Source organism: Chrysochloris asiatica, unplaced genomic scaffold, assembly GCF_000296735.1.
Source record: "Chrysochloris asiatica unplaced genomic scaffold, ChrAsi1.0 scaffold00170, whole genome shotgun sequence".
Lineage (NCBI taxonomy): Eukaryota > Metazoa > Chordata > Mammalia > Afrosoricida > Chrysochloridae > Chrysochloris > Chrysochloris asiatica.
In genome coordinates this window covers 122,612-142,895 of record NW_006408688.1, presented here as the reverse complement: position 1 = coordinate 142,895, position 20,284 = coordinate 122,612, and the positions used below count along the sequence as shown (strand labels likewise).

General features: G+C 37.5%; 1 protein-coding gene across 1 annotated transcript in view; it reads right to left on the bottom strand.

Annotated features, from left to right (window-relative positions):
• TPH2 (tryptophan hydroxylase 2) overlaps window positions 1-3,212 on the bottom strand; it is a 149,765-nt gene extending 146,553 nt beyond the window's left edge. The window contains exons 1-2 of the mRNA XM_006871613.1: window positions 3,034-3,212; window positions 306-458 (exon numbers count right to left, since the gene is read on the bottom strand). Coding sequence (XP_006871675.1) covers window positions 306-458; window positions 3,034-3,132 — 252 coding nt within the window. The 5' untranslated portion in view covers window positions 3,133-3,212. The remainder of the gene's footprint in view (window positions 1-305; window positions 459-3,033) is intronic.
• Window positions 3,213-20,284: the final 17,072 nt, after the last annotated feature.

The following is a 20,284-nucleotide window of genomic DNA, read 5'->3' as shown; positions in this document are numbered from 1 at the left end:
TTTTTTTTTTTTTTAACTCTGCTTGGTTCCTTTTGTGTTTGCATTTGCAGGTGTTAGTTACTGACTTCCTCACCTGGAAACAGTGTGCAGAGTTCCAAACAGCCTAACTCTGAAATTGTAAATCATAGTTCACACGAATCTGCTTACTTCATTGTTAGCAGGCAAACTCTTCTTGTAAAACCTCATGACGTTTGGGTTCCTTGACCCTTTCAACACATTATCCAGAAATTGATTCAGTAATATTTCATAACAGATGACAGGTTTGTAACCACTTTTAAAGTTATGTAATGATAGTTTACGTTCACCTGAAAGAGTCTCAGAGCTTTTACCAATCCACCAACTTCGTTTTTCAAAGAGAATACGACGGCCGTCTTGCCACTTTCAGTAGCGGCTTCACTTTTGCTGTTCCCCTTACTACTTTTCTTGTCATCATTTTTGCCAGAGCCAGTTTTGTTTAGCTTCAAGAAGAAAGAGAAAAAAAGATTAGTCAGAACTCCAGAGTCCTTCATATTTTTTTTCCAGATATTCCCCAGCAATCATACAAACGCAAGGTGAAATCACTCATGACTTTCCATCCTAAATACTGGTCTAATTTACTCTGGGACACTATTACCAAGCCTGTATGCTATCAGCTAGTGGTTGAAATTAAACGGAGGATCAGATTTGTTTCACTTTAATAGCAAAAAATAAAATAAAATAAGACTATTATAAGCACCATTTGAGAATAATCCTACCATTCTAGGTTTATCTTACAGTATTAAATTTGATCTGTTAGCCCAGCTGTATCATATGGAAACTATAAAAATTATAAAAATAAAACATAAGACCAAGTATATAGTTTTCACAATAATAATTTTCGCTTCACTTAACATTTTAAAAACAAAACATCCACTTAATTCCAAAGTCTTGTAAGACATGCACATAAATGCATGGCATTACTTTCTGCAATTAGATCCTCATTGTCAATATGACTTTGCATATAGAAATTCAGAAGCTAGAAGAGTATTCAACTAAGGCCATTTGTGTCAGTATATGATAGCTGAAAAAAAATAGTTGTTAAAATTCAGGTACAATTAAAAGAGGGGAAAAAAGAACAAGAGAAAGCTAGCTAGTTAACTAATCCTTAGAGGCAAACAGCAGAATCTGAAGAAGTGAAATTAATTAATAAAGTTTAGTCATTCAAGATACTGTAATATATGATTAAGTAATGGTTGTTAGTCCTATAGCTTTCTGGGGTGGCACTGTAGGATAATCACTGGACTGCTTACTTCAAGGTCAGTGGCTTAAACCCACCAATTGCTTCTTGGAAACCCTATACAGGGTCACTCTATAACAACAACCTTGGTCCTGCTGACTGAAGATCAAAATGACAGATCCAACCAATTCAGATCACATTAACAAAAATGCAGAAAGCTGAAACTTTCATTTGACAGATAATACAAAACTATGATGTTGTTTTTTTGAGTAGTCCTGGTGTGCTGCTGTAGGATAAGCACTAGATTACAAGGTCTGTTTGAACCTCAAGGTCAGCAGTTCCAACTTACTAGCCATTCCTAGGAAACCCTATACAAGGTTACTAGGAGTCCGGACCAACTCAACAGCACTTAACAACAACAACATATGCAAATACAGAGTTGGGCAAACAGAATTTTCTTTCAGGAAAATGATAACGTAATACAATCACACTAAGCTACTACTTCCTCATGAAACTGAGAAATGCATGCTTGATATGGAACCTGTGGAGTAGAGATTTGCTATTTTCTTCCTCTGAATCCACTACTGGCGTAATGTTTGCATGTTACTATTGCCTCACTAAATGTATACATCATAGAAAGGACCGAAATAATATTTTACTATTTATGACTTAAGGAAAGAAGTGTATGCAGACACTGATATTTGTCAGTACGTTTAGTCATTAAAAGCTCAAATATTTTAGTCCTCTCGCCATCTGCCTTCTCCTTCCTCATCATGTAGGACACAGATCTGACATCTCATTTTTTACATGAAAGGGTCTTACATTAACCATAACTGTGTTTTCTTTGTTTTCCTTCTAGAAGTTCATTATAACTTCAAAATTCCTCAGTGTAATATCTAATTCCAAAATTCCTGATATTTAAATGTTAGTAATCCATTTATATTTAGGCCTCATTTTTGCAAATTGATTGAAATAATTCCACAAAACTTTCTGTGACTACTTTTCAATACTTTAGCCATAATAATATGTCAGTACAGTGCAAGCCTCTTGGCACTTATTTGAGCTACAATACTAAACCAGACTTTTTCTTCATAATACAGAATGGATTGAAATTAGATGATAAACCCTGATAATGAAGTAATGGAATACCACTTAATATTTTTTCAATTTTTCTAATGCATAGGAATCTGAATATATTTTTATTTCCTGCCATTTTTATTAAATCCAGGAATTATTACCTCAGATCAGGATGTGAAAATCTGCAAAATGTTATGTTTTGGCTCTGTCAGTATTATATATATATATACCTTTAAATATTGAAGAAAGTGGTGTACTATTTCCATTACTACATCAATTAAACTGGCAAAAAGAAAAAGGAGTAATGAGGAATGCAGAAAAACTTTTGAAAGGAACCTTTGATTCCAAAAAACAAGAATAAAAAGCATTACATATTCTTTGGGGCTTTGTGAATGGAAAAGGGTATATGAAAAGCAATAACTGTAAGAATCAGGTAAATCTATTTAATTTCTTCTCTCTCTTCTTCATTAGAAATGGCCTTTCAACATTTTTTTGGTTGTGGATAAAAGATACGGTTTCCTCTTGTTTTTAATTTTTAGGAACTTCTTAACTTTATACTTATAAACTTTGAGGAAAAGGAATTTAAGCACGTAGAGATCTGTACCCCTTTTACTTTTTGGAGGGAGGAGGGGAAGCAGGGAGGGTAGAGAAAGGATAAAGGAGGGAGCTGAGGTGTGTGTTCATCATGTCCATATGGTGAAGACAGACGATTGCTACCCCAGAAGATTCTCTCTCTAGTGTGCCAGGTATTCAATACTCACTGTTACGCTGCCAAGTAACTCTTCAGGCACCGCTGAATCCAGGGAAAACCCTCTCCTTGCCCAGTATTTACTGGAAAACATCATCATTGCCGGCTGCATTGATCCCGGTGTAATTTTCTTTCTCTGCAGCAGGGGGGACTAGAGGGGTAGTAGCAGTGTTGGTGGAGCTTGAAAGAGGAAGGGGTATGTGTGATCAGCAGTCAGTTTGGGTTGCTGTCCAAAATCCTAGTGCTGAAGAAAGAGCAAGACGAACCCTCCCCTCTCTAGGCTCCTTTATATGAGCGACTAAGAACTGATGGAAGAGTGATTAGAAAAAAAAAAAAAAAAAACTCATTTCTGGCTGCTGATGGCCACGGTGAGATTAGAGACCTACAGCTTTGGGTTATCTGTGCTCATGGTGAGATTTGTTTCATAGGTTGAGTAGCAGTTTGAGCGGGGGTGGTGAAGAACAATACATAAGGGTGTGTCATTTGTACAAGAAAAACATCTGTCCCCTGAGATTAAGGCTCATCTCTGAAACCTCCTAATGACAAGTTAACCTCAGCCTTTAGGTGACTGTGAATTTAAAGTTTGTTTTCTGCTTCTGAATATGTTTCTAAAAACAGGAAAGTAATTTAAGAAAGATCAACACTGCCGAATCGTTAAGCCATTTTATTGTATGTTAATAAACTGTTCTGACCTGAGATATGTTATGGTTTTGTGCATGAGCATGTGTGTGTGTGAGAAAGAGTGTATGTGTGTGTATGTGTGTGTGATGGCTTTCATAAAAGTCACTGACTGCTTCTCATTCAAGTAGTGTCACTATCTAATGTGATGTGCATGCAATTATATTGCAAAGAAAATGTGATGGTTTGATTTAGCTACATATAGATACAGTTCATAGAGTCCTGGTCAATTTGAACCGCAAGGTCAATTTGAACTACAAGATTAGCAGTTCAAACTCACCAGCCACCCCTTGAAAACCCTATACAGGGTCACTATGAGTTGAAACTGACTCCACAGCACTTAACAACAACAGATACAGTTCATAGCTCAGACAACAGCCCTAAAATTCTTGTTGTTGTTGTTATGTGCCGTTGAGTCAATTCTGACCCATAGTGACCCTGTACAGGGTTTCCAAGGAGCAGCTGGTGAGCTTGAACCACCAGCCTTGCAGTTTAAATGACTTTGCAGTCTGACGCATTAGCTCACAGCACCATACCAGGACTCCAAAATTCTCCTAACTAAGTGGGAAATAAAAGAAAACTAAATGCATATACGAGTCCTGGTATGGCGCTGTAGGATAAGCACTAGCCCACAAGGTCAGCAGTTCAAACTCAACAACCACTCTTGGAAACTCTGTACAGGGTTGCTATGAGTCACAACTGACTTGAAGCACACACACAAATGCTTCTCTATTAGTCATTCTTTGATACTCTTGATGGTTACTGAATTTTGCCTCTATACTTATAATTAGATCAAATCCAAAAATTTAACATGAATAAATCAATTGATATACTTACTATTCAAATTTTGGAAAGTCATAAAATTCACCATGCCACAGAAAAATATTATCAACTTCCTGAAGATGAAAGACTCTTGGCCAAATGTGCTTGTTTGACTGCAAAACCAAACAATATCTAGGACAGCACAAGCTAAAACTAGACGAAATTTTTCAAAACAGGAATGGACGAATTAATGCTAATTGGAATTTTAGTTGCTTCTAGAGTCTTGAGGGAGTATGATTACTTAATCTAATTCTCAAAATACCATTTGAGTTTTATTTTCTCTAAAGATCAGTTCTGACCAACAATATAAAAGGCAAGTTTAAATAGGTTGATTGAAATAATTAAAATGGTGGTGGTGGTAGTGTGCTGTGAGGTCAGTTCTGACTCATAGTGACCCTGCACAGGGTTTCTGAGGCTGTAAATCTTTATGGGAGCAGAAAGCCTAATCTTTCTCCCGCAGAATGGCTGGTAGTTTCGAACTGCTGACCTTGAGGGTAGCAGCCCTCCTTGTAATCACTACGCTACCAGAGCCCCTTAATAATAATGGTTGTTGTTATTGTTAGGTGCCATCGAGTTGGCACCAACCTTATGCACAGCAGAATGAAACACTGCCTGTCCTGGGCCACCCTGGAGCCATGCTTGAGCTACTGTTGCCACGCTTGAGCTCATTGATGCTGCCACTTGGCCTATCCATCTCACTGGGGGACTTCCTCTTTTTCTCAGATCCTCCACCTTACCAAACATGATATCTTTCTCCAGTGACTGGTCCCTCCTGACATTGTCCAAAGTATAAGACACGAAATTTGGCCATCCTGGCCTCCAAGGAGCACTCTGGCTGAACTTCTTTCAAGATAGATCTGTTGGTTCTATGGGCAGCCCATGGCACTTTCAATATTTTCCTTCAACACCATAACTCAAAAGCATCAATTATTCTACAGTTTTCCTTATTCACTATCCAGCTTTCACAGGCATATAAGGTTATTGAAAATACCATGGCTTGGGTCAGGCTCACCTTAGTCTTCAAGCTGACATCTTTGCTCTTCAACACTTTTAAAAGATCTTGTGCAGCAGATTTGCCTAATGCAACACGTTGTTTGATTTCTTGACTGCTGCTTCCATGAGTGCTGATAGTTAGTTGATCCAAGAAGAATGAAGTCCTTGACAACTTCAATCTTTTCTCCCTTGATAAAGATGTTGTCTATTGGGTCAATGATGAGGATTTTTGTTTTCTTTACATTGAGATGTAATCCATACTCTGCTGTGCTCTTTGATCTTCATCAGTAAATGTTTTAAGTCTAACTAGTATTATCAAGTCATTAGTATTTGTCAATATCTATCCTAAGTACTTTTGTGTATTGATACCTGATTTGTCATCACAACAACAGTTACAAGGCAGTCACTATTCTTCCCATTTTATATATGGAGAAACTAAGTTTCAGAAAGTTTAGGTAACTTTCCAAAGCTTCACACAGCCAAGGAGTAGCAAGACAGGATTTGAAATCAGGTACTCTTGTTCCAGAATCCATGCTCACAGCCATGGATACTGTACAGGCTTTTAAGAAAAGGAATTCCAAAGAAGAAAAAACATCTTTACAAAAGTAAGCTCTGAAATCTTTTGCAAAAAAAAAAATCTTTACAAAAGTAAATACCATAGATTATTTCAGCTGTAACAGAATTTGAGAAGATGTGTACTATCAAATAACTGAAGCCCTAGTGCAGTGCAGTAGGATGAGCACTGGACTAGCAACTGCTAGGTCAGCAGTTCAAACCTACCAGCCTCTCTCAGATACCCTGTACAGGGTCACTATGAGTTGGAACTAACTTGATGGCATACAACAACAACATGTAATATATTATCACTTATAGAGAATACTTTGCTTGAGAAGAATGCCAAGAACTAAACCCTGGGGAAGACCAGATTTCAGAAGCAATGAAAAAAAAATTAAGACTAAGAAAGAAAAAAAGAAGCAGGAAAAAAAGAGCCAAAGAAAGATACTTCTAAATGACAAATATGAAGCTTAAAAATAGTATGAAAGGTTGATAATTTGGAGGTCTGAATTCCAGGATAAAAAATTTAATTTAAGGGAAAGGCAGTTATTATTCTTATTTGGACTATAGCGTAATGAGTCCTGGTATGGCACTGGACCACAAGATCAGGTTGAATCACAAAGTCAGCAGTTCAAGCTCACCAGCTGTTCCTCGGAAACCCTATACAAGTCACTATGAGTCAGAACCTACTTGACAGCACTAAACAACAACAGCTTAATGAGGAGTCCTGGTGTGGCGGTGTAGAATAAGCACTGGACTGTAAGTAATGTTGGTTTGAACAGCAAGGTTGGATGGTGAGGTTCAAAGCCACCAGCATCTCCTTAGAAATCCTATACATGGTCACTGTGAGTTGGAACCAATTCCCCAGCACTAAACAACAACAACATAGTTTAATGAGCATGATATGAGAATTTAGTCTAGTGACAGTGTGCAGTGTAAACTAAATGATAGGAAGACTCACTAGAGAGAAAAGATTTGATGAAAACTACAATGGCAGTAGTTATGAATAGGAAAAGGATTACAAAAATAAGTATCAACAGGAAGTTCTTGGCTAACTGAATATTATATATAAAAAGAAGGTAGAGTCAAAGGAAAAAGCTAAAATTTTCAGCCTCCACTTCTGGAATAGTGGTACAGCCAACAAAAAGAAGGAATGGTTTTGGGGGGAGAAATCATTTTTAGAGACAATAAATTAGAATTGTACCCAGTACTATCAAGTGAATTTGGATAACATGTAATTATGAATGTTGGACTGGAGTATAAAAAATATATCCGGTAATTAGAAACATAAATGTTTCTGTATCATTAAAGGTGGCAATATCAACACGTTATAGGGCTGTTATGCCAATAAAATCGATGTGTATAAGGTGCTTACGGTAGTGTCTGGCCAGAATTGGGTGTTCCATGTGTTAGTTATCGCCCTGTTGTTGTTGTTAGATGCCATCGAGTCAGTACTGACTCACTGCGACCCTCAGCGTAATATCGCAGCCAACCTCATGGTCAATGTTATGCTGGAGGCCATCAATTTTAATCAACTTTTAGAATAGATATATATGCTACTTTGGAGCATAATCTCATTGTTTTTCAATACACTTTGTCCATCTGCTAACAAGCTTGTGTATTCCCTTATTTAAAAATGTTTTAGGCTGCGCTATGAACCACTAATGCACTGCTGTCTAAACATCTTCATCAGAGGTCTTCATCCTCGAAGGGATGCTTTCAGGGAAACAAACAGGTGAAAAGTCTGATTGAGCAAGGTCAGGACGATAGAGAGGATGCTTTAACATCTCAAAATAAAGTTTTTGCAGAATGCCAACAGTATGGGCAGAGGTGTGGGGCTGTGCATTGTCATGCAAGGTAGCAGTCCTCTATGTTTAATGTGAAGTTTAGGCTTCAGCTCTTCAGTGAGCATCTCACTGTAATGAGCACTGTTGATTGTTGAAACTTTTTCCTGATGGTGTTCCAATACTGGCCCTTGAGAATCCCAGAAAACTGTAAGCATCAATTTTCCAGCTGATGGTTGACTTTTGAACTTTTTCTCAGCTGGAGATTGAGGATGTTTCTATTCCATAGTCTGCCATTTCCTCTCAGGCTGATAATGATGAATCCATGTCTCATCACAAGTAACAATTTTTTAAAAGAAACTTTTATCTTTCTTTAAGTATTGGTCCAAATTTTGTTTTCAGATATCCAAATGCTTCTGTTTATGCTCTTCATTGAGTTGTTTTGATACCCATCTCGCACAAACTTTTAGAAACCCAGTCTGTCGTGGATTACTTTATAGGCAGAGCCATGGCTGATTTGCAAATGATTTGCCACATAATCCACTGTCACTTGTCTATTCAACAGAATCAGTTCATGTGCACACTCAATTTTGTTATCAGTCATGGACAGGGATGGGCATTTAACTATAACCAGAGTGTGGATAATTTTTAACTCACCCTCATAATTATTACTGGTGACTGGAATGTAAAATATGTAAAAAAAAAAAAAATTTTTTTTAATTGGAAGGGGAAGTAGTTGGAAAAGACAATGGTGGTGGTAGAAATGATGCTTGAGATTGCATGATAGAATTTTGCAAGACCAACAACTTATTCACTGCAAATGCCTTTTTTCAACAACATAGGACCTCACCAGACAGAATACACAGGAATCAAATTGATTACATCTGTGGGAAGAGACAACGGAGAAGTTCAATATCATTGACCAAAACAAGGCCAGATACTGAATGTAAAACTGTCATTTCTCATATTCAAGTTCAGACTGAAACAAAAGAAAATTAAAACAAGTCCAAAGGAGTCAAAATACAATCTTGACTTTATCCCACCTGAATTTAGAGACCATCTACAGAACAGATTTGATGCATTAAACACAAATGACCAAAGACCAAAGAAATTGTGGGTTAACATCAAGAACACCATATATAAAGAAAGCAAAAGATCATTAAAGAGAGAGGAGAGGAAAAAAGACCAAAAGTACTGCCAGAACCTTTCTCTTGAATATAGAGAAGCTAAAGCAACTAGCAGAAATGAAGTTAAAGAGCTGAACAGAAAATTCCAAGGCGCAGTTCAAGAAGACTGAGTATTATAATGAAATGTGCAAAGACCTGGAGTTAGAAAACTGAAAGGAAAGAACACTCAGCATTTCTCAAGCTGAAAGTACTGAAGAAAACATTCAAGTCTGAGGTTGTAATATTGAAGGATTCTATGGGCAAAAGTCCTGGTGTGGCACTGTGGGTTAATGCGCCAGACTGAAAAGCCATTTGAACTGCAAGGTCGGTGGTTCAAGCTCACCAGCTGCTCCTTGGAAACCCTATACAGGGTTGCTATGGGTCAGAGTCGACTCCACGGCACTTGACAACAACAATGGGCAAAATGTTGAATAACATAAGAAACATCAAAATAAACAAAGATACGAGGAAATGCTCATGTTCATTAGCCATTAGAAAATGCAAATGAAAACAACAATGAGATGTTATCTTACCTCAAGATTAATAGCAAAGTCCAAAGAAACAGTAAACAATACTGGTGAGGTTTGTGAAGAGACTAGGACCTCCTACACTGCTGGTTGGGCGGTAAAATGGTGCAACCACTCTGGAAAATGGTATGGCACTTTCTCAGAAAGTTGGAAATAGAAACGCTGTATTACCATGCAATCCCTCTACTTAGTATATAGCCTCTAAAAAATAGGTTGCTGTTGTTAAGTGCTGTCAGGTCGGTTTCAACTCCTATGCACTACAAAACATTTTGAATGTGCACCATCAGCAAATGGAGGTGCAATAGTTAGTCCTGAAGTTCAAAGATGCTAGTTGAGGTGAGGTGGGAGTTGGGAGAAACAGGAAATAATTACAGTCACTTGAGTCATTCAAAGCACTACCTTCTGTCAGATATAAAACTGAACATTGGCTTGAAATCTTTGTTGTTGCTGTTGTTAAATGCCACTGAGTCAGTTCCAACTCATACCAATCCTGTATAGGGTTTCTGAGGAGTAGCTGATGGGTTTGAACTGTTGACCTTATTCTACAGTGCCAAACCAGAACTCCTAGAAATTAAAAAGGTATTGATACCTACATTTCAATGAGATAGCTACCCTCATAGTTCATGATACACAGAGAATCAGCAGTCATAAAGTAAAGTAGCTTTTATCAAGCAGTTAAAGAGCTCAAGAATGCAGAAATTGGAAAAGCATAAAGTGGAATATTGTCAGATAAGGAGATCTCAAAATACAAAGTCTTACACATGCGTTTTACTAGCATGACCATCACAATCACACCACAATAGGTCTGTGTGATTGTGATGGTCCTGCTAGTAAAAAACTGAGAGGTTAGAGGGATCCACAGAATTAAGGACATTTTATAATGAAGATACTGATAGGTCTTCAGCATAAATATTTGTCATTATTGAAGATGATAGTGAGAAACAAGAAGTCAGTCATTAAATCACTTGGAAAATAGAAATGGATCCTAAGAAGCTATAGATTATATGAACAAAGATATGGGCAAGGTGGGTCAAATAAATGAAGAAAAACAAGGAGAAGATGAAGTGTCCATGGTCCACAATTAGAATAGAACAACATTTCCATCCCCACGCAACAGCCCCTACTACACACACACACACATTTACATTATGTAGGCAAAAGGGGAAATTCTGAAGACTTACTTTTTTTTTTCCCCCTCGTCACTCACCTCCACCACTGTGGCCAAATAAGAAACCAACTGAAAATGCAATGTCATCAAGGATACAAATAAATACTTAACGAGAAAGGATAAAAGAAAATAAGTAGATTTAAAGTAAGGGAGAATTTGCCTGAAATCTCTCCAAACTGAGTGAAGAAAGTAGGTGTTATTAAAGGATAGATATTTGAAAGTGAAGCAACTGAGATTGTTTTAAGATTGGGGATTAACAGAAGTCTAGTTCTAATCCCTAGAATAATGCCTTTTTGGTTTCAACCACCAGTCCCATCTATCAAGTTTGTGTCATTGCTAAATTTGATTTGTGTGCCTTCTGTGCTGTGTTCAATAGGACAGAATGTTTTACCACACAATCAGCCTAACAATCCATTTGACTATATCTTCTTTTTCCCACTGACATGCTTGACTTCTAGTTTATTCCTCAGTTCCTTAGCAAGAATTGTCCACTGGTTGTTATCATCCATTCCTAATTTCTCCAGCTTAAACTAAGTTTTGGTATGACACTGTGGGTTAATGTGCTGGACTGAAAAGTCAGTTTGAACTACAAAGTTGACAGTTCAAGCTAACCAGACGCTCCTTGGAAATCCTATACAGGGTTGCTATTGAGTCGGAACTGACTTGACAGCACTTAACAACAACAACATGATACTGAACTAAATGTATGCCATACTTGTTGTTGTTATGTGTCATGGAGTCAGTTCCGACTCAAGCGGCCCTGTACAGGGTTTCCTAGGCTGTAAATCTTTATGGGAGCAGAAAGCCTCATCTTTCTCCCACTGAACAGCTGGTAGTTTCGAACAGCTGACCTTGCAGTTTGCAGCCCGATTAGTAACCACTAAGCTACCAGAGCTCCTTATGCCGTACTTAAGGTGCTGTTTTTTTTCTAATGTTGTAACATATTAACCTATCAATGAAGCTCTGGTGGCCTAATGGGATAGAGTTGGTCTGTTAACCCTAGGGTCTGTGGTTTGAATCCATGATCTACTCTTGGGGAGAAAGATGAGGTTTTTGGCACCCATAGAGATTTACAGTCTTAGAAACCCTATATAGGGTTGTTATGAGTAGGAACCAACTTACTGGCACATGACAACAGCATATCAATAGAAAGAAAATAAAATAGGCCTACAATGGTTTTTTTTTTAAGAAACAATGTCTGACTCCTACATAATGCCATGTGGAAAAAATAATAGGTTTATTTGAACCTTACAAAATCCCTATTGGAAGACCCTCTCCAGACTTTTAGTAAAAGATCATTATAAATTGATTATTGGTTATGACAGTCAATGATTGTTGCATTTGTGTTCACATAAAGGAAATTTCCAACTAAAACATTCTCCTCAAATGGCTTCTACCACTTCAATTCATATTGTAACAGATGACGGTGTTTAAGACACAATAGAAATGTATTTATTTATGCTCAATGCCTTTAAATATTATAAAAAATAGTATTTGGGGGAGCAAAAATATATAAATATATAAGCAAAGGTTTAAAATAAAAAGAGGTAGATTTAACTTTGCAAGGAGGTTGTGTCAAGCATGCAAACATCTAGACAGTGCAATCTGAGGGCAAGTCACACGGGATGAATTGTGCCCGAGTCTGATTTAATTGACCTAATGTTGAAAATAATCAAAAACAGCTGCCTACAACCTTCGGCATCAATTTGTTCCCTGATAAAATGTCCACTTATTGTCTAATAAACATTATAATTTCCAATTCTACTGAAAATGCTTAATGTGGATATGCCTTGTAATTCCTTCCTTTTTCGTGTGTGTGATTATTTGCTATATTGACCGAGAGGGGTGACCTGAGAATGATCAGATTTCATTAATAAGCAGAATATGATCTATCTTATGACTGTGATCTCATTATCATGCTTTTATAATAACACTCACAGGAGGAGAGACTGAATAAGGGATAAGCATCTTTATGAGAGGGCTTCAAAAAGTTTGTGGGAAAATCAAATGAAAAGATAATAGAATTTTTCCATGACTGTTTTGAAACCTCCTTGTAAGCCCAATTTAAAGAGGATAAAACTGACACACACAAAAAAGGATAGTGAGTTATTTTGGAGACGATGAAACTAGAATATACAGCTCAGATTTGAGATCAAAATAAGCTCAATAAATAGGAATCAAACCAATGATGTGCCAAGGCTATACTTTCAGGATCTGTTTGGGAAGGAACAGCAACCTACATAACTTCAAGATTGAAAAATATGGCCTGTGGTGGTGCCTATTTTGTTGCCATCAGTTAATAACAATGATAGCTGATCATGCCAGACTTCATATTAAGCATTTAATATGCTTTCCACATACTTCTCACAATCCTGTGTGATAGCTATTACCCCACCTACAAATGAGAAACTGAAGGTTCGAAAAGGTTCACAGAGGGTAAAACTAAGAAGGCACTAGGAAGATAGGTTTTCAAATCCATGACTACCAATACCAAAACCTTTGGGTAAGCACTTTAATAGTTTCATTTTTCTGCTTATGCTCAACAGTGAAGTGGGAACTTTCTGATATAGACAGTTCAATCAATCAGTTTGCCCCAAAATTCTTTTTTGACATTTGATTACCAGAGTTTATAGAATAAACTGTACATCCTTTGCAAGGATATAAAGTCTTTTACAAAATGGCCCAAACATCCATATCTCATTCTGAATTCAGGTTGAACACCCTGAGGAAACAAATTATTATAGCAAGTTGTAGTACTGTTGATCCAAAAGTACCATCTAGAAACCTAATTCATATTATTGGTGTTTATATAATTATCTGAGTTTAAATAGTGCCGAAGAAACTTTGGTTCAATGATAGCATGTAAATACAAGTAAAAGTCTAAAAGCATTGTTATGACTACTGTCAACCTTGAGATGAGAGAGAGAAGAGGAAACACTGGTTGGTCTGAAGTTTGGGGAGACTTGGTAACTCCTGAGCCCATAGACACTGACAGCCCAGAGGGCTAAAGCTGAGAGTGAAGCAACCAGCTGATATGAAGTCAGGGGAGACTCACAAGAATGCCCAAACTTACAGATAGTACCCATTTGACCTAGCTTTGAAGGCTTGATGACCAGAGCTTGACTAGAGGAAGATAAAGAAATTTGATTAAGGAAGCAAGTGTAAATTGCTACAATTTGATGAATTTGACCTATATTTATGGAGGTAGTAGCTCAAAATATCAACTGAGAGGGAAGGAACCTATCCTCTCTGTAAACAGGGTTGATAGGGATGGGCAAGTTAGACATTGGCTACCTAAAATGGGTGCCCCTATAAAGGCACGAAGTGACTGGCTTACAAGTTTTCAAGAGGGAGTTGAGTTTCAGAGTGTTCGGGTGAAGGCAGAATCCCCACTGAACAGTTTTCAACTTGTCTAGATGGGTCTGGTGAAAGGAGATGGGGCTTTGATTCTTTTGATTCAATAGTGAGTAATTGTTATCATGACTAATTGTGACTGTCACAACTGTAAAGGTAGGAGTTTTGTAACATAAAGGGGGAAGTAGTTAATCTTTCATTTCAGGAACAGAGAACCCTAGGACAATCAAGAGAAAAGAGCACAATTGGAATGTGGGACCCTATCCAGATAAGCAGCAAATACCAGAGATGGAGGCAGAGATGAGGGAATGGAGAGATAGAGCAGCTGAGGGCTCTAGACTCATGGAAAGAGAAAGGCTGTGTGCTGGCAGCCAGGAGACAGGCTCACAGAATGTGCCCTCTGGTTGTTTAAATGGTTAGATATTACTGAGTGTTTTTGTGTACATCAAAACAACAACAACAACAGAGGGAATAGAAGTAAATACTGTTAAATGATGATGCATGGAGGGGATTGTAATAATTGCAATGAAACAATATACAAAAGCAGTAGTGTAAAACCAATGTTCTCCCACGTAAATTGTCACTCAATTCACAATAAAAGCTTTTAAAGAAAAAAAAACGTATTACTATGAAATCATAGAAACCTTCATTAAACAAAACTATCAAAATGTGAAGCTATTGTTTCTTGACATAGCCTCCATCTAGATCTATATACATCTAAAGACTGTGCTTTCCATCTCTGTAACCCTTCCCCTAAGAACACAGATGTTCTTCAATGCACACCATGAAAAGACAGCAGTTTTGGCATCCTTAAAGAACTCAAATCATACTCCGTTTCAATGTTCTTTGAGTCTGGGGAACAAAAAGACATCTGAAGGGGCAAGATTAGTATTGTAGGGTAGATGGAGTAAGGTTTCCCAATGAAATTCTTGTAGGACCACCTTTGTCACCCTTGAAAAATGAGCAGGTGCGTTGTCATAAATGGGGAAAAAATTCCTCAGAGCAACTTTCCTGTTTTTTTTTTCTCACCATTGAAGTTTTAACTTTTCTTAAAACGTCTTCCTAATAACCCTTGTGATCATCTTGTCCTTCAAAATAATTGATTAGTATTGTTTTTATTGTTAAGTGCCAATTAGTTGGTTCTGACCCACAGTGACCCTGTGTATAGTTTCCAAGCAGTGGTAGGTTTACACTGATGACCTTGTGGTTGGAAATCCGGTGCTTATCCTACAGCACCACATCAGGACAATGTTATCCTTTGGGAATCTCAAAATACAGTTGTTATAGCCTTCGGCACAAGGGTCAGTTTGAGGACTAAGATGCTCCTGACTCTAGCCATGATATTTTCTGTCACCTCAGTGCATTTGAATTATGATATTGAAAAAGAATATTGAAAACACCATGGTCTTCCAGAAGAACAAACAAATCTGTCTGGAAAGAAATATAGCCAGAATGCTCTTTAGAAGCGAGAATGACAAGACTTTATCTCTCATCCTTTGGACACATTGTCAGGAGGAACCAGTCCATGGAGAAAGACAACATTCTTGGAAAAGTGAAAGTTCAACAAAAAAGAGGAAGACCCCCAGCAAGATGAATTGACACAGTGGTAGTAACAATGGACTCAAATATAACAATTGTGAGGATGACTCAGAGCCAATGTTTCATTTCATTGTGTATAAGGTCACCATGAATTGGAAATGACTTGATGGCACCTAACAATAACAGCGCCTTCTAAGCTGACTACTGTATTGAATTCATCTTTGAGATCTTTCTGGCCTTCCATAAAACACTTGACCCATTTCATAAACTTGTTGTAAAGCTTCAATGATCTGGGAAGATGTCTGAGTTTTGTTAAAATTTGTGTTAGCCCTCTACTCAAAAAGATTTTAAACACATTTTGTTTGGAACAAACCTATGCACATAAGAACTGGAGCCATAGTAGAAATATATTTTTTTGTACTTACACTCATAGTAACAAGAAGAAAAATGAAGCATACAACACTTCTAAGGTTTGTTTAAAGCAAGCTTAACATTGAAGAACATACACATTTAAAAAAAAAAAAAAAGTATGGTGTTGCTCTCAGTGTGAGAATTTTTAAGGAAAGCTTAGGAAATTTAAGGAAGAGTTTGAACAAAAGAAAGGACTCCTGGACAACACCAGGCCTTTCTCATGAGTTCATTCCATACTGTGACACATATGAAATGCCCAGAATGATCCTAACCCCCTCGCAGAGTAAACATCCACACTTGTAAACTTACCCTATTTGTAAGTATTCTAAACTGAAGAGGGATGCAAAGAACTCAGCAACATGTGAAATACACTGCAAAATCAAATTTAGAGAGTAAGCAAAAGAAACAGAAAGTTCTGAGGTAAACCACAGAATCTCATTTAATTAAAAGTGCTTAATAAAAAACAGAAAGAAAGAAAAGGAGGGCAGTTTCATGTTTAGAATGACTCGCTTATAGTCTTGTTGGGACAAGGGGAATAAATCAGTAAAAAGAATCCTGCTATACTTGAGTGATGGCTCTGGGGCCCACTAGCTGAAGTTTGATCCTTAAATTCCTTCTCTAAAACTCAACTCACCTAGCCTTCAAGTTGTACTTCATAAAGCTAGAGTTTCTTCTGTGGCCTTTTTCAGGTATGAAATATAAATGAGAAGGTTGATTTTACCCTCTACATGGCACAAATGGTTTGAGAACAACCCCTAACCTAAAGGTTGGCAGTTCAAATCCACTTCTAGCAGTCCTGGCAGCAGGCCTGGCCATCTGGTTCCAATACAATTGCAACCAAAATATCCCCGTGTAGCAGTTCTATGCTGTCAAACAGGGGTCACCATGAGTCAGAATCAATTCAATGGCAACTAGTAATAACAACATCATCACCCATCAATAAAATTTAGGCACAAGTCAAACTAAACAAACAGTCTAAAGGCTAATTTGCAAAACAGTCTGTAGGGTATTTAAGGGAGCTAGTGAAAACCATGAAAGGGTTAACCCTATTGGAACCTCATTAACTATGACGGTGAATCAAAACTTGTCCACACTCTGGTTATATTAAAACACCTGTCCATGGCTGGTGACAACATTGCATGTGCATATAGAAAGATTCTGTCGAATAGACGAGTGACAGTAGGTTATGGGGCAAATGTAAATCAGCCATGGCTCTGTCTATGAAATAACCCATAACAGACTTAGGTTTCAAAGAGTTTGGGCAAGATGGATACAAAAACAACTGATGGAAGAGCATTTACAATCTGCAAACCAAATTTGGACCGATACTTGAAGGTAGGTAAAAGTTACTGGTGAAGAGATAGGGATTCATGACTATGAGCCTGAGAGGAAATGGCAAAGTATGGAGTGGAAACATCCTCAGTTACCAACCAAGAAATCGTTCAAAAGTCAACCATCAGCTGGAAAATGATGCTTATGATATTCTGGGATCCTCACTAGCCAGTATGGGAACACTATCAGTTAAATGCTCACTGAAGAGCTGAAGGCTAAACTTCAGATTAAAAGCAGAGGACTGCTATACAATTATGTTGTGGTCTTGCATGACAATGTACATCTGCACACCTCTGCCCACACTGTTGACACTCCGCAAAAACTTCTTTTTGAGATGTTAAAGCATCTTCCCTATAGTCCTGAACTTGCTCCATCAGACTTTCACCTGTTTGTTCCCCTGAACGCAGCCCTTTGAGGACAAAGATTCACCTCTGATGAAGACGTTTAGACAGTGGTGAATTAGTGGTTCATAGCGCCACCTAAAACATTTTAAAATAAGGGACTACACAAGCTTGTTAACAGATGGACAAAGTGTATTGCAAAGCAAGGAGATTATGCCCCAAAGTGATGTCTTTCTCTTTCTTAAAAATTTATTAAAATAAATTCTACAGAGTGTAAATAATTTTTGACTCACCGTCATGGATCGCATAGAAGCTCTGTAAGTCAAAAGGGAACAAAAAATTTCCCAAAGTTATTCAGAAGCATTTAAATTAAGCAAGTTGACAAAATTTCATTTTTAGACTTCTTTGCATCCTGCAAAAGAATATAGTCACATTGGATTTTGTCTCTTCTTTGGAGGGGGAGAGAGTAATAGTAAAAGAGCATCTACGTGTTAAAATAGCAATACTTCAATTCTTTTAAAAATATTAAAACCATTTCACTAAAAAACTTTATAATTTTTATACCATCTATTTGGATTAAGTGCTATTACTGCTAATAACTTACTAATCATCAACTCCTACATTTGGCTCATTTAACACTTGACTCAACTAACAGAATGCATTTGGCCCAAATGTATATAGGTTCTTCCCACTTGTGCTTCTGACTATGGAATGCAGTGTAAATGCTGAGCGCTCAGAAGAGATTCATTGATGGTTCCTCCATGGGAGAACGTCATTTTGTAAAGTGAATTTGTGATAGCCATAGGAGAGATCTAGCTCCTTACACAAGGTCTAAGGCAACTTTTAAAAAAAAGCTCTCCTTATGTTTCTAAAATGCTCTTCTATTCCATTGTGACTTGTACCTGCAGTCAGCTGATGTCTTTTATTGATGTCATGGCAAAAGCCTATCAGAGGTTAAATAAGTCTTTTTAATTAAAAAAGCTGAAACAGAATTAGACTGCTCATTCATCACAACTAAGCTTATTACAATTTGTTCTTTTAATTCTGCCTTTATTTTTGCACATAGAGATATGTGAGAAACAAGAATACATCATTATAGATATTTGAGAGGGTGGTGGTGGTGGTGATGTGCCGTGGATTTGGTTCTGACTCATAGCAACCCTATACAGGATTTCAGAGGCTGTAAATCTTTACAGGAGCAGAAAGCCTCATCTTTGTCCCATAGAATTGCTGGTAGTTTCGAACTGCAGACCTTGAGGTTAGCAGCCCAACTCGTAACCACTACGCTATCAGAGCTCCTTATTTGAGAGGGAGAACTATTTAATTGTTTACCTATTAGTATCCTAGCATTCAGATTTTATCAACAGGGATTAAACTACAGGTAAATATACTCCTGATAGTTCTTAGAAAAAGAAACTTTGATTAGAATCAGTTTTTCTTCATGACTGAGTTCATACAGTATCATTTCCCAGAGGCTAAACAAGGTTCTTTGCATATGCCAAAAGACACAGCAGTAAGTGCAGCCCAACTCCTTTGCATCTCAGGGGAATGCACTGGGTTCTTGACACACAGAGTGTACGTACATAAACAGTGAGAAAAACATTTGCAATTACAACAGTTTTCAAAAATCTGTAACTTAAAATCCCTGTTACAAGGTTGAAAAGTAGAATCAGGCTAACAGAACTTCATCCTTCAAAAGGCAATGTACCAGGTGGCTTCAAAAAGTTCATGGGAAAATAAAACAATGGAATTTCTCCACAAACTTTTTGCAGCCCCCTTGTATTGCCATTAAAGGTACAAATCAATACAGAAGCTTAGTGTCAGGTGGATCCACAATCAGTGCTCATGGAAGAAGCAGTCAAGAAATCAAACAATAATTGTATTGGGTGAATCCACTGCAAAAGACCTCTTCAAAGTGTTAAAGAGCAAAGATCTCACTTTGAGGACTCATTTGTTTTCTCAGTACAGGAGGCTAGATGTCCAAATTCAGTGCGCCAGTTCTAGGGAAGGTCTTTGTCTCCTTCCAATGGAGATCATATGTCTTGTTATCACTCTTACCTGGGTCTAGGATGTTCTCAGAGAAGAGACCCCAGGTACAAAGGGCACACTCTGCTCACATTTCTTTTTGGATAAAAGTCCTTCCCTTTGCCTACTTCTCTCTTGGAAGATAAATATATGATTCAAACAAGGGTGGTGACTTGAGTAAGGCTGGGACTTGAGTAAGGATGGTGATTCAGGATACTCCACAGTAATCCTGCCTCATTAACATGTTAAGTGCCATTGGGTTGGTGCCAATTCATAGCAACCTGTATAGGGTTTCTGAGGAGTGACTGGTGAGTTTAAACTGCCAACATTGTGGTTCAAACCAACCTTGAGGTCCACCTAAACATTTTTAAATAAGGGACTACACAAGCTTGTTAACAGATGGACAAAGTGTATTGCAAAGCAAGGAGATTATGCCCAAAAGTGATGTCTCTTTCTTAAAAATTTAAGAAAAATTTTGAGGACTAAGATGCTCCTGACTCTAGCCATGATATTTTCTGTCACCTCAGTGCATTTGAATTATGATATTGAAAAAGAATATTGAAAGCACC